Genomic DNA, 14,994 nt, shown 5'->3' with positions numbered 1-14,994 from the left:
ATTTTCATTACTTTGCTTCTGAGCCTCTTGTTCAGAAATGGGACAAATGAAAAATGTTCAGAATATGGCCTACTTTTTAATTAAGTTAAATGAGTTATAAAATCAGTTATTTCTAATATAAATCTAAATACACAAATGTTAAATATGAGTTAACACATTTGTGTAGACTTTAATGTGTATGTTTTCCAAAAGGACTTGGATTTCATAAGTGGACACAAATTATTATAATTGAAAAATTATTATTTTGAATTGAATCTATTTTAAAAAACATAGGCTTACCTTTTCGATGAGTTTTCTGATGAGGCTGCAAGGTTGGTGGGTGTGGTAGACTGGCCAGGTGGGCTCACTGGAGAAGTCTGGGCATTCTTCTTCAGCTTTTCTTCTGCAGTGAGAGCTGCTTCTATCCCCAGCATATGAATGAGAGTCGGCAGGAAACTCTTCATCACTGATTTTGCGACAGAAATCACAATGTTTGTGCAGAGAGAACTCCACTTTTATTCCCTGTTTTATGGAAACATAAATAAAGGAAAAATCAGTGACATGTTTCAGGATTTATTGTTATATTGTGTGCAGCATCTTACAAACTGAAATGAACAACGCTTCTTGCATTACTGCATTATATTTTCAATACTTACTGCATTTGACACATTGTTCATCAAAGCTCTCCATTCCCTAGAAAACATTAAATACAACTCCATTTCCCAAAAAGTTGGGACGCAGTGCAAGATTTAAATTTAAACAGAATACAATGATGTGCAAATCATTATATTTCACTGAAAATAGTACAGAGACAACATATCAAGTGTTGAAACGGAGAAATTTAATTGTTTTTTGAAAAATATATAACCATTTTGAATTTGATGCCAACAACACGTTCCAAAAAAGTTGGGACAGGGCAAGAAAAGGCTGGTAAAGTTGTGTAATGCTAAAAAAACACCTGGTGGTTGATTGGAAATAGGTCAGTAACATAATTGGGTATAAAAAAGCATCTCAGAGAGGCTGAGTCTTTCAGAAGTAAAGATCAGGAGGGGTTCACCACTCTGTGAAAGACTGCACAGGGCAAATAGTGCAACAATCCAAGAATAAAGTTTCTCAATGTAAAATAGCAAAGACTTTTGCTTTTCATCATCTACGGAACATTATATCATTAAAAGATTCAGAGAATCTGGAGAAATCTCTGTATGCAAGGGACCAGGCCAAAAACCAATATTTGCAGGCCATGATCTTTGGGCCCTCAGGAGGCACTGGTTTACAAACAGACATGATTCTGTGAAAATCTTTGCATGGCCTCAGAAACGCTTCTGAAAAACACTGTCCGTGAACACAGTTCGTCGCTACATCCTACAGTGATTTTGGTTTTTCGTTGATTCCGCGATGTTTCATGCTTTCCTGGCATTTCTAGAGATCAAATAATGATTAAAAATGATTAATATGAAAGTGATTCCAGACTTTTGAGCGCTCATGAATGTTGGGTCAGAGTCTACAGTACATTAGAGTTGGTATCACCATGTTAACACATATACTGAGCTGATTTTAATAATAGTTCTACAGCTTCTTTAAACAGCAGACAGTGAACAGTACAAGTGAATGTAGATCCGGAGTCCAGCACGCGCTCGCTCACAGCTCGGTAAAGTTAGGTTGATATTGGATATTCAGCGCATATTCGCGTTTCGCCCCTCCTATCGCTCACAAACAGCCTCCTAAAATTTCTGAAATAACATTTTCTAAATCGTGGTAAAACAGACAACAAACTACAATCTTTATTTTTCGCCGAAGTACTCGATCTTTCCATTTCGCTGAGTAGATATGATGAAAATAGCCGGAATCGCTGCAGCGGCCCGCAGAAAACGGTAAGGGACCGTCTGTAAAGTGTGGGTACTGCGTAAAAACGTAAAACATCCACATACGTGAGCAGCTTGTTGGTGTTGTTTACGAAGACCTGAAACCTACTGAAATATAAAGATTATGTGAAAATCAATACCTGACATTAACAAGTATACACTTTTAGCAAGTTAGGCAGTCTAAAGGCGTGTTCAGTGGACCTTCTAACTGACCTGAGACACACTGAGCAAACCTACTGCAAAATAAAATAACTTGTACTTAATTAAACAACATAATACAAATAACATACAAGCATTGGTTTGAGAAAGACCTGACAAACATACTACAACCTTTAATGACTACTGTGTCACATCCATATGACTTCTAGATCTAAAATCACTTGTAGTGTACAGAGACACGCCTGACAAACATACTACAACCTTTACTTTGGTAAAATATGCCTTGAATGAATTTGAATTAATTTTTTATAGAAATAAATCACTACTGTGTCACATCCATATGATTCTAGAAATAAATTGGTACTGTGATACAATTGTAGTGTACACTGATTTGTAGTGAACATGTCACAAATGTATTTAAACTTTTAGTTTACTAAATTTATTCTTTGATTGAATTTTAATTTCCTGCAATGGACTTGTGACCTGTCCAGGGTGTTTTCTGCCCTTCGCCCAATGACTGCTGGGATAGACTCCCCTCCCACCCTCCGTGACCCAGAAGGATAAACAGCTTAGAAAATGTGTGTGTGATCTCACATACTTTAGAACATATACTTGATCAACTTCTTTAAGAGCATCTGAATACTAGACTTAGGTGTGGTGGAACTACAGCCCTGCTGGGTGGTAGTTCTTTAAGTGTAGAGTTGAGTATTTTTGAATACCCCATTTCCAAAAAAGTTGGGAATAAATTTATTCATTGGACCATAGGACACTTTTCAACTTTCCCTCAGTCCATTTTAAATGAGTTCAGGCCCAGAGAAGGTGACAGCATTTCTGGATCCTGTTATAGTTTCTTCTTAGTGTTTTAGAGTTTTAACTTGCATTTGTCGTTGCAGTGATGAACTGTTTTCACAGACAGTGGTTTTCAGAAGTGTTTCTGAGCCCATGCAGTGATTTCCACTACAGAATCATGTCTGTTTTTAATGCAGTGCTGCCTGAGGACCCAAAGATCATGGCCAGCAAATACTGGTTTTTGGCCTTGTCCCTTGCAAAACAGAGATTTCATTTAATCTTATAATGATATTATGTACCGCAAATGATAAAAAGCAACAGTTCTTTTCTTTTATGTCAAGAAAAGTTGTTCTTGAATTGTTGCGCTATTTGATCATGCAGTCTTTCACAGAGTGGTGAACCCCTCCTGATCTTTACTTCTGAAAGACTCAGCCTCTCTGGGATGTTTTTTCCACCCAAACATGTTACTGACTTGATGCCAATTAAACACCAGGTTTGTTTTTTTTTAACATTTCAGTTTCACCAGCCTTTTGTTGTCTCTGTCCCAACTTTTTTGAGACATGTTCAACAAGGGCAAATACTTTTCAAAAAACAATAACATTTCTCCTTTGATATGTTGTCTTTGTACTACTGTCAATTAAATATCGAGTTTAAATGATTTGCACATCATTGTATTTTGTTTTCATTTACATTTTGTACAGCGTCCCAACTTTTTTAGAAATGGGGTAGGAAATGATCAAGCTTCAGGTTTGTGAACTATTTGGTGTCACTCCACTCTCCTGTTCCACCAGGGGTTCTAGTTTCCTGCTCAGCCAGCCTCCACCACTGACCAGCTCCTCAAGCCTGTCTAAACTGCCAATCCTGTGGTCCAGATTCACCCAATGTTTTGGGCTTTGGGAACCTCACTTTATGTAGTGTACTCTTGTTTGGGACTGGCCCGCTCCGGCTCTGACTCCACTCACTTATTACCACACACACTCGTGGCCCATTTGTAAGACTGAATAACAAGCAAACAGTATTGTTTTAATGTTTCAGGCACTTGAGAAAAATATATTTAAAAAGTTATTTAATTGGTCAGTAAGCATTCATTTGTTAAGAAAAACATAAATATTAGGATGAATACAAATTTCCAAACATTTCCAAACCCTCTTGGGGTTTCTAAACCCTTGTGGGCATCAAGTAATTATTTTATTTTTTATCCCCTAGTCGGTTTCATTAAATCAGGAGTGCTGGTTGTTGGATTTGAACAAATCTTTGCTGATGTACTGACACCTTCCTCCGATGACTATGAGAGTCAGATTGTCCCTAATGTCATGGGCTGGTGTATAGGGAACCAGCCTTGCGACCGGAAGGTCGCTTGTTCGATCCTCTAAGCCGACAGTCTGTGACTGAGGTGCCCTTGAGCAAAGCATCCAACTGCTCCCTGGGTGCTGCAGATAGGGCTGCCCACTGCTCTGGGCAAGTGTGCTCACTGCCCACTAGTGTGTATGTGGCGTTTCACTGCATGGATGGGTTAGATTGCGGAGGTAAAATTTCCCCATTGTGGGACTAATAAGGGTCTCTTAATCTTAATAAAGCGGGTCGGTGCATGTATACTACCGCAGCACCCATTTGTTTTAACACATAACGCAAACCTATAAAAAAACTATAAATTTAAATAATTTAATATTTTAAATTGTTTCATTTCTAATAATTAAGACTACTCTGACAAATTGTTGACATACAGATCTACAGACCTACAGTCACCTTTAGTGTACTTAGGCACATCTCATAAACCTTTGGTTTGGAAACCATGCAATATGTATAAAAAGTTTTAGGAGTATGTTATACAAAGCTGCGCCGTGGGCATTTTAATTTTGGGCAATACATTTTAACTTTGACATGTTTTGCAGTCCTACTAGAATATTCAATACACATGCACTAGAATTTTCCTGAAAAACTTTTCTCAAGCAAACTACAACCTTATTAGCATACTGTGGCAGAATTAGTTTTTTCTGGAGCAAATAATTTGTCGCACATGAACAACATACAGTAGTCTGATTGTCATTATTATTTCATGAATGAAGTGTTGCTGAGGCACATCCATGTGACAAAAACATATTCATCTTTAAAAAATAAAGAAATAAAACTAACAAAAGTGTATCCAGTCTACAAAAAGTACAAACTGCCATCAGTGCATCCAAAGATGTGCAGAATTAAAATAAATATATTCTGGGGTATGAATTGCTGAACAGCTGACTATAACTTACACAACACTAAGCTAACAATACAGTAAAAAAAAAGTTTTTGCAATGTTTATATTTTAAAAATACTTAATTCACATTACTATGTTGTTTCCTCATCAGGAACAGCATCTGGTATCATTCCATAGCAGTCTGCATGGAGCCAACTTTTACAAGTCAAACTAAAGGTTGTAGTATGTTTTTCATGCACGTCTCTGTACACTACAAGTGATTTTAGATCTCTAAGTCATATGGATGTGTCACAGTAGTGATTTATTTCTATTAAAAAATCATTAAAATTCAGTTGAGGCATATTTTACCAAACTAAAGGTTGGAATATGTTTGTCAGGCATGTCTTTGTACACTACAAGTGATGTTAGATCCATAAGTCATATGGATGTGACACAATAGCGATTTATTTCTATAAAATATTAATTAAAATTCAGTTGAGGCATATTTTATTAAACTAAAGGTTGTAGTATGTTTGTCAGGGGTGTCTCTGTACACTACAAGTGATTTTAGATCTGTAAGTCATATGGATGTGACTCAGTAGCGATTTATTTCTATAAAAAAATCATTAAAATTTATTCAAGGCATATTTTACCAAAATAAAGGTTGTAGTATGTTTGTAAGGCGTGTCCATGTACACTACAAATGATACAAATGATTTTAGATCTAGAAGTCATGTGGATGTGACACAGCAGTCATTTGTTTCTATAAAATATTAATTCAAATTCATTCAAGGCATATTTTACCAAAGTAAATGTTGTAGTATGTTTGTCAGGTGTGTCTCTGTACACTACAAGTGATTTTAGATCTAGAAGTCATATGGATGTGACACAGTAGTCATTAAAGGTTGTAGTATGTTTGTCAGGTCTTTCTCAAACCAATGCTTGTATGTTATTTGTATTATGTTGTTTAATTAAGTACAAGTTATTTTATTTTGTAGTAGGTTTGTTCAGTGTGTCTCAGGTCAGTTAGTAGGTCCACTGAACACGCCTTTAGACTGCCTAACTTGCTAAAAGTGTATACTTGTTAATGTCAGGTATTGATTTTCACATAATCTTTATATTTCAGTAGGTTTCAGGTCTTTATAAACAACACCAACAAGCTGCTCACGTATGTGGATGTTTTACGTTTTTACGCAGTACCCACACTTTACAGACGGTCCCTTACCGTTTTCTGGGGCCGCTGCAGCGATTCCGGCTATTTTCATCATATCTACTCAGCGAAATGGAAAGATCGAGTACTTCGGCGAAATATAAAGATTGTAGTTTGTTGTCTGTTTCATCACGATTTAGAAAATGTTATTTCAGAAATTTTAGGAGGCTGTTTGTGAGCGACAGGAGTCCTGTAGTTGATGTTGAGCTGTTACTGTTTTAGTTCAGTTAGCTAATAAATTACATCAAAAGAAATTATATCATAATAAGGAAGAGATTATAATAAGGAATATACTGTAATACTACGATAAGGAAGAGACAGCACAATTGTCTCTTTGCGCGACAATTAAGTAGAGACATTTTTAATTCGATTTAATAATAATAGTAATAATAATAATAATAATAATAATAATAATACATTATTATTTGCTATTATTACAGTTATTAAAGGAACATCATATTTGGAAATTATCTACAATTATATTCGATTAAAAAATAATAACATAATCCAAATGTTAATATATATTGTTATTTAAAAAGAAGAACACCTATTATTATTATTATTATTATTATTATTATTATTATTATGACAATATGTTGTTTTTTTTTCTCATCTGTTTTAAGTACAATACATCTCTGGCTGATACTGAATTGTTCACAGCTGAAAAAATTAAAATATAAAAGCTCTCAATAAAATCATCCTAACAGGACTGACATTTAGTTCTAGTTCAGTTGTTCAATAAACCTTTAATATCTAAACCAGATCTGGTTAAACGCAGCTCCTCTATGATGCTTCATGTGCAGCAGTTTGTAAAAGTAAATACACTGATTTGCTGCACGTGTTGCAGTTGGGAGACACTGAGACAGAGACATGACCCAGACAGATGACGTAGTTTGAGTTAAATAAGTAGTAGTTTCATTTGATTGAGGTCTGAATACAGGAACTATCAGCTTTGTGACTTAAATAAAGACTAAGACGTCTGTGGGGCTCTGAGAGAGGGAGACCACGGAGAGAAGAGAATTCGGTTCAACACGGTCGTTTTTATTAACAGTGTCTCAAAGAAAAACAACAACAACCAGGAGAAACAGTCATAACTGATATGCAGCCTCTTTAAAGTAGGGTTCTCTGCTAAGGCTGGTCGCTGATCTCTCTCTACTGCTGGGAGTGACTATTTCAGGAGAAAGATCGTGAAGACTGACTGAAGGAAGTCGATCGAGAGAGAGAGAGAGAGAGAGAGAGAGAGAGAGAGGGAGAGAGAGATAGAGAATGTGGCCATGCGGTCTCCGGCTGTCCACAACACCAGGTGCTGAACTTTGACAGCTCCTGTCAGCACCTTGGAGAGCTGCTCTTGATCGGAAAATGGAAAATGGATCCGACGGGAACCCTGGACCCGCCATTGGCCACTTCTCTAGACAAAGGGATTAAAGCAAGGGAACAAGTGAATTCACACTAAACCCACTAAATCCTCGATGAGCTGCTCACAGTTTCACACATCAGTCAGTGCAGTGACGCACAACCACATTTCAAGAGTTCAACTAAACATTTCAACTTTTTACTTCCTTTTCAATTCACAAAATATGAAGACAGCTAGTGAGTCCACAAACAAGGAATGTTTCCATTTTCACAAAAGCTGATATTATTAAAATATCTAACTTAATATTGTTTATTTTTTAATCACTCACTCAAGAAAAGAAGAATTTGTAAATGATGAAATTATCTGACACTGTTGTTCATCTGAAAGACAGAAATTCTGTAAACTCATAATTTAAGTAGTAAAACAACATTCAAACACAAAAGCATAAAACACCATCCATTAAAAGATCCGAAATAATGAGATTTTCAGCTGCAGTTGTCCAGTTTATATTTGTATTTGATCACACACATAAAAATGTGCTCTATTAGACGCTTTGTGTTTACTTTCCACAGCTTATCTGTTCAATGTGTGTAATGAGGGGAAAATAAGTGCTTATACTTGTTTTCAGGGCTTAGAGCTTCAACATCTGTATCAGAAGTATCTGTATCTGAGAGATTACAGACAGTTAATAAATCTATGAGTGTTACAGCATTTTGATAGTGAATTATAAATGATTTGGGTTTATTTTTGTATTTAAACACACAAGTAAGATTATATAAAGCATTATGTGTTTACTTGTCACAGTGATGTTGACAGTGTGACTGGCCATTCATCTGACTAACACCTGTAAGGAACAGCATCCTGTATATACTGTAAAAACAGATACTGTACAGGTATATTTATGTTCATCAAGGTACAAACAGTATAAATGTACCTTCAAAGATACAACAGGTACAACAGGTGTTAAGGTCCAGTTGTGCCTTAAATTACTTTTAAAATTCACTTTCCCAACAAACCTGTACACATTTTTACATTTTAATGACATAATATTTTAAATAGAAAATAACATGAAAAGCCAGGAGTCAAGACCAGGTGTGTGGAGTCAATGTAACTAAAAAAAAAGAAAACATTTGTAATGTAATATGCTATAATTATGTTCCCTCACTAAAGGTACTGAACACGTACCCCTTGAGGATACCACCACAGTGACAGTCAAGAACTTTTTTTTTCTGGGAGTGTAGGTTACTGTTAGTGTTATTAAATAATTTTTATGAGCAGTACTGACTTCTTTTTTTATTTTATATTTTCCTCCACAATTTAGTCCCACCCACTAGCTAGGTATCACCATAAGTCATAGGTCATGACTGACACTATACCACCAGCACTAGGAGGGTGAAGGCTAGCACAGGCTTCCTCCAAGTCATATGAAGCCAGATACCACATTTTTTTTCAAACTGCTGCTAATACTTCATACAGTGTCAGTGATAGATGGAGAACACTAACTGCCAGTTCTGTTACATCAGCAGATTACTGTAGCAACACTGAGGATCAGACAGCAGGAATAAATTCTCATTTAATAATTTTATGTTTATAGAGCGTTGAAGAAACATCATGATGTAACATTTCTTGTGTGAATGCGAGGCTCTTGGTCTATTATTGTAATTTTTAATTTTATTATCATTTTTATAAAAACATTCTGAACACAGTAGTTTAAAACAATATAGCTTGAATACATTACAGCAGTGGTTCAGTACAGTTCTTTCTTTAAATTCTTCAATCTACATTGTTTGTTTCTCTGCTCTAAGACAGCTGATGCAGCTCATGATAGACTTTCTAATGAACGGATGAAAATGTGCAGATGATGAGAGCACTGAGACTGATAGACACTGCAGAAATCTCTATAGAAGTACAGAGCTTGTACACTGTAAACCATTATTTTATTATGTTCTGGACTCTATAGCAATTTACAGCACAACTGTATTAACTAGACTTTTGTTACACAATGGTGTAAAACATGTAATTATAGTGTGAGAACTGTTATCAATGATTATGAATGTTTCAAACAATTTATTGTACACGACACCTACTAGAATACCCACAAGTCTGAACCTCCCAACCAATCAGAGCAGTAGGAGCTTTTTCACAATGTTCCAGATGAGTAAAGTTATGTTACAAAATGCACAATCACTAGATTAAGTGTGTTCAGAGCCAGTTCAAGGGGAGCCTGGACCCTTCCTATTTCTCCCATTACACCAAACACTAGAAAACACTCAAACACTGTTATAAAGTGTTCAGAGTTCAGAAGCACTCAGTGTAAAACCGTGATGAAACATTGTTTGCTGTTCTGTGTTGAGAAAATGAGTGGATTTTTCTATATGAAAATGATTAAGGATTTACAAACTAAGATTTTGCACAAAAGCTTTGAAGAAGCCCATTCATTGTGACCTATTCAGGAGTGCCCTCTTGTGTTTAATAAACCAGGAAGATATTATTGAGTGGCAGTGCCTGTGAGGACATAATCTCAAACTATCATCGTAATAATCTCATCATCATTACAGGTTTACAAATAGCATGAGAGAGAAAGACCAGACCACGTTCCTTACAGTGCAGCGCAGAATTAGGTGAGTAATTTTGTTTTAGAATTGCTCTGTAAACAGTTATAAGGAGCTGCCTGATTTTGAATGTCAACACTGATAATAGAAACTGTCTGTTTCAAACACAATCAGTGGGTTAAATTAGCAGCTCATACAAATTTATTACAGTAAACCAGTTCCTACTTCCTGTGTTTGACTGAAGATGTTCAACATCTTTTGATACTTTACTGTCATAAATGACCTACAAAAAATAAACAGCCCTTTAGTTCTCACAAAATATCTTTAAATTGTAATAAAAATTAATATATTTTGGTACAAAATGCTTTTTATGAAGTTAAAAGTTGGATACAAATGTACATACACATGCAGGTGTTGAATCCCTGTATGTTCTATTTGTGATGTGTAAAGCTATAATCAGCAGTATTTAGGCTCAATAAAATATATTGAATTCTGATCTAAAACAAAGTCATTTCTTGCATTTGAAGAGGTCTGAGTGTAATTTCCTGAGGAAGGACACTGGGTGTGTCCGCTCCTTTTGACCACATGATTCATCTCTGTCTGAGGCTCCTCCTCCAAGTCATCATAATCTGAGAAAAAAACAATATATTTGTATATATACATCATTTCCAAAAAAATCCAAAAAGAAAAAAAGGAAATAGACCATTACGTAACAAACTGTTCACTAAATAAATCTCTTTTTTTCTTCTATCTTCTAATATTTTTTTCTTCCAATATTTTCTACCCGGTGGCACGGTGGCGCAGTGGGTAGCGCTGAGAAGGGCCTGGGTTCGATTCCTGGCCGGGCGACCGGGGTCCTCTCTGTGTGGAGTTTGCATGTTCTCCCCGTGTCTGCGTGGGTTTCCTCCCACAGTTCAAAGACATGTAGTCAGGCCAATTGGAAATGCTGAATTGCCCCTAGGTGTGAGTGTGTGTGTGATTGTATATGTATGTCTGTCTGCCCTGCAATGGACTGGCGACCTGTCCAGGGTGTATCCTGCCTTCAGCCCAATGACAGCTGGGATGGGCTCCAGCACCCCACCGCGACCCAGAAGGATAAGCAGTTTAGATGATGTATGTATGTATTTTCTTCCCATATTTATCAAAACTCCATCATAATGCTAAGATGATCCATGTGTAGAAGAAGTTGCCAGTGAATACTGAATGAGTTTACTTCAGTCTGATTTCCCTCCATGGTGGTCCTTAGTGCAGGACTCTTAACTCTGGTCCTGGAGGGCCGGTGTCCAAACACACCTGATTTCACTCATCTGTTAATTACTATGTTTAGTCTGGACACCAACCCTCCAGAACCTACAGTTCTACAGATCTACACAGTGCCCTAGAATGAAAAAACAATCATCAAAAACACAAACAATTCTGTTTCAGTTTTGAGTATCTGCGCTGTCCCATCATTCTTAGAACACAGTTAGGCAGATATAGAGAGGACTGATTACTTCCAGTCCTGTCTAGAGAGCAGTGTGGCACTAATCAACTGTTTCTTGTCTCTACTAAAAGAAATGTAGCTGCACTTCTTTTATGAATGAAAAAAAAAACTGCAGGTTTTATAAAAAGGCTCTACATCAAAATAAAGAGGACATTATTTATTTATCATTGATAACAAAACTCATTTATCACTAGACTTCCTGTGCAATTGAATCACTTACTCTACTTTACACACTCATATACATCTGGAATGTAGCAGCATACACATCTCCTTCACCAACATGGGAAAATACATTTTAACAATAAGCAACAAACCAGACATTTTACTATACAGAAGTTTAGTTTAAATTTAGTTTTAACCTTAAAAGAATGTATATATTAAAGTAATACCTACCTGTCATAATGTTGGAGTTTGGTTCAGTGGTAACAGCATCGTCATAGTTATCTGTCATGTCTTCTGTCAAAATGTAAAGATAAATGTCATTAAATCAGCATCAGTATCATCAGTGACTGCGTTCATGTATGAGATCACAGTATTGTTACAAGTCATACCTGTTTCAGCAGCTGAGCTCTGATCAGCAGTGATGACATCATCATAATTATCTGCTACATCCTCTACACCAAAACACAGAGATATTTAGAATATCAAAGCTACATTTTGAATGACTGTAGTTTTCCGCAAGCAGTATTTATCAGCTGTTTCAAACATTATCTTTGAATATATTGACATTGACCCTAACATTAGCTTTAGCACTAATAACTTTTAACTAGGTTTTTTTGTTTTTTGTTTTGTTTTGTTTTTTTTGACATAGTCCGATTTAAACATGCCCTTCCTGAATTGGGGTCTTGGCATTAAGGAAGGGCTTGTGTGGTCTAGGGCTCTTCAGAGATAAGCAGTATGCTCCTGTTAGGTTCTCCCAAGGCAAACAGGTCTGGAGTGAAGACCCAGACTAACATGATCCAAAATCCCCTATGATCAAAGGAGGCAATTTATCATATACCCTGCCTGGGAGACTGTTACCGAGACCTAACCCTTGAGCCAGGCCTTGGGATAGTGATCCTCTGCGAGTGCCCGGTGGCCGGGCAGCACGTGTAACCCGGCTGGGCTCAGCTCAAAAAGGCAACATGAGGAGACCATGTGGGCCCACCACCCGCAAGGTTTAGCATAAGGGACAGGTGCAGTGCCTTATAGGCAGTGGGAGATGGCGAGAAGGTCCTTGGTGGCATGGACCCCTGCGGTGGAAACTGGCCGTTGACATCCCGCCAGTGAAAGGAGCCGAAGCTTTTTGCGGGAGGCTGAGAGGTACCTACTAGATGTAGTTGTGCTCACCTCCATTCACAGTGTCGACTCTGGAACCAAACACCTTGATAGGTCAAGTCTCTCTCCTACTTAGAAGTTGCACAGGGTGAGAGGCACTGGGCGGGTGTGGGGATATTCACAATGGCTGACAACTGCGCAGTTGGAGGTTGTTCCAGTGGACAAGAGGGTCGCCTCAATGCAAATAAAAATCACATGGAGCAAAACTGACTGTTGTGTGTGGTTATGAACCACACAACAGTTCGGAGCATTCAGCCTTCTGTTTTGGACAGTGAGGTGTTGAGCTGTCAACCAATCACCATCTGGTAGTGAGTTGAATCAGATGGCAGGGAAAACATGAGTGTCCGAATAGACCCTGTTCAAAACCTCCATTGCGGAAGCCAGTGAGCATAGCTGTGGCCAAAAGCTTGTTGGTGTTTGTCAGGGCAGTAACCCAAGAACCCCTTGGTGGACACTAGTTGAGAGGGAGACCATTAAGGATTGGTTGGCCTGGAGGACTTAAGACTCAGCAGATAGGTACCGAAGGGCAAAATAGGCTGCAGCAAAACAAAGGAGGAGTTTGGAGAGGCCATGGAAAAAGACTTTCAGTTTGCTTTAAGGAGGTTCTGGACAACTGTTTGGTGACTCAGGAGTGGTCAGAGTGGTTTTGCTCAAGCTGTACTCAGCAGGGGTGGAGAAACTCTGACTTTTAATAAGGACATTGTTGGTCAGTGGAAGAAGTTCAGGAACTCCTAGACTCAAGAGACATGCCTCTATTATGGGAGTCAGGGCCATGGCAAGCTCCTTGGCGGCAAGGCACCAGGGGTGGTTGAGATTTGCCCAGAAAGGCTTACTTCCTGATGTTGTGGGGCTGTCAAAGCTGACATGCCTCTGCAGTGTCACAGGAACCTTGGGAACAGTACCCTTGGACTGGCAGACCATGGTGATGGTCCCCATTTTTAAGAAAGGGGACCAGAGAGTGTCTGCCAGTTACCAGGGTATCACACTGCTCAGCTTTCCTGGTAAAGTTTCTGGCAAGGTGCTGAAACAGAGACTCTGACTAATAGTTGAACCTCAGATTCAGGAGGAACAATGCGGATTCTGTCCTGGCCGTGGAACAATGGACCAGCTTATCAAATTCATGTGGATTGTTGAGAGGGCATGAGAGTTTGACATCCCAGTCTATATATGTTTTGTGGACTTGGAGAAGGCTTACCCCCCATGTTTCCCAAGATATTCTGTGGAAGTTTCTTCGGGAGTACAGGGTGCCGGGGCCACTAGTCCAGGCCATTCGGCCTCTGTAGGCCATCAGTGAGAACTGTGTCCGTATACTCTGCATTAAGTCAGGCTCATCCAGTGTGGGTGTTGAGACAAGGTTGTGCGTTGTCTCCACTTCTGTTCGTGGACAGGATATCAAGCTGTAGCCAAGGTCAGGAGGGCATTATGCATTGAGGCCAGAAGGTGGCATTTCTGCTTTTTGCAGATGCTGTTGAACTGCTCCAGGTGGAAGAGTTTATGTATCTCGGAGTCTTGTTCGCAAGTGATAGGAAGAGGGATCGTGAGATCAGCTGCAGGCTGGGAGAGGTGGCAGCAGTAATATGGTTGCTGTACTGGACTGTAGTGGTGAAGAGGGAGCTCAGTTATAAGGCAAAGCTCTCTGTTTACTGGTCGGTGGTTTGGGCATTTGATTAGGCTGCCCCCTGGTAGCCTCCAGCTGGAGATTTATCAGACATGCCTGAATGGGACGAGACCCCGAGTTCATCATAGGACCCGCTGGAGGGTTTATATATATATATATATATATATATATATATATATATATATATATATATATATATATATATTTAAAAGAGTGAAGCTCCACAAACACTCCAAAGAATTAATACTGTCACATTTTTATATTAATGCTGTTTTTATAGCATTTATTATTTGGTTATATTGGTATGGTTTTTAATTTCTTTTCAATTTGTTCGAAGCTAAAACCCCAAAACAGAAACCCACCTATGACACTCTCAGAGATCTGTCCAGTGGTGATGACATCATCATAGTTATCTGCTATGTCTTCTTTTTCTGATTCATCTACATCAAATAAAAGCAGACTGACTTTACAAACAGTTCAATCATATTTTCATATTGT

At 38.1% G+C, this 14,994-nt stretch overlaps 1 protein-coding gene across 1 annotated transcript in view; it reads right to left on the bottom strand.

Annotated features, from left to right (window-relative positions):
- Positions 1-275: 275 nt before the first annotated feature.
- Positions 276-14,994, bottom strand: part of LOC118811240 (scavenger receptor cysteine-rich type 1 protein M130-like) — a 28,594-nt gene continuing 13,875 nt past the window's right edge. Inside the window, exons 18-22 of the mRNA XM_036575398.1 lie at positions 14,859-14,936; positions 12,582-12,671; positions 12,113-12,175; positions 11,955-12,017; positions 276-445 (exon numbers count right to left, since the gene is read on the bottom strand). Of these exons, the coding sequence (XP_036431291.1) occupies positions 276-445; positions 11,955-12,017; positions 12,113-12,175; positions 12,582-12,671; positions 14,859-14,936 (464 nt within the window). The remainder of the gene's footprint in view (positions 446-11,954; positions 12,018-12,112; positions 12,176-12,581; positions 12,672-14,858; positions 14,937-14,994) is intronic.

The sequence above is a fragment of the Colossoma macropomum genome, unplaced genomic scaffold (genome assembly GCF_904425465.1).
Source record: "Colossoma macropomum unplaced genomic scaffold, Colossoma_macropomum, whole genome shotgun sequence".
NCBI classification, from domain to species: domain Eukaryota; kingdom Metazoa; phylum Chordata; class Actinopteri; order Characiformes; family Serrasalmidae; genus Colossoma; species Colossoma macropomum.
Note: the sequence above shows the minus strand (reverse complement) of the source record. Positions and strands in the feature narration are given on the sequence as shown.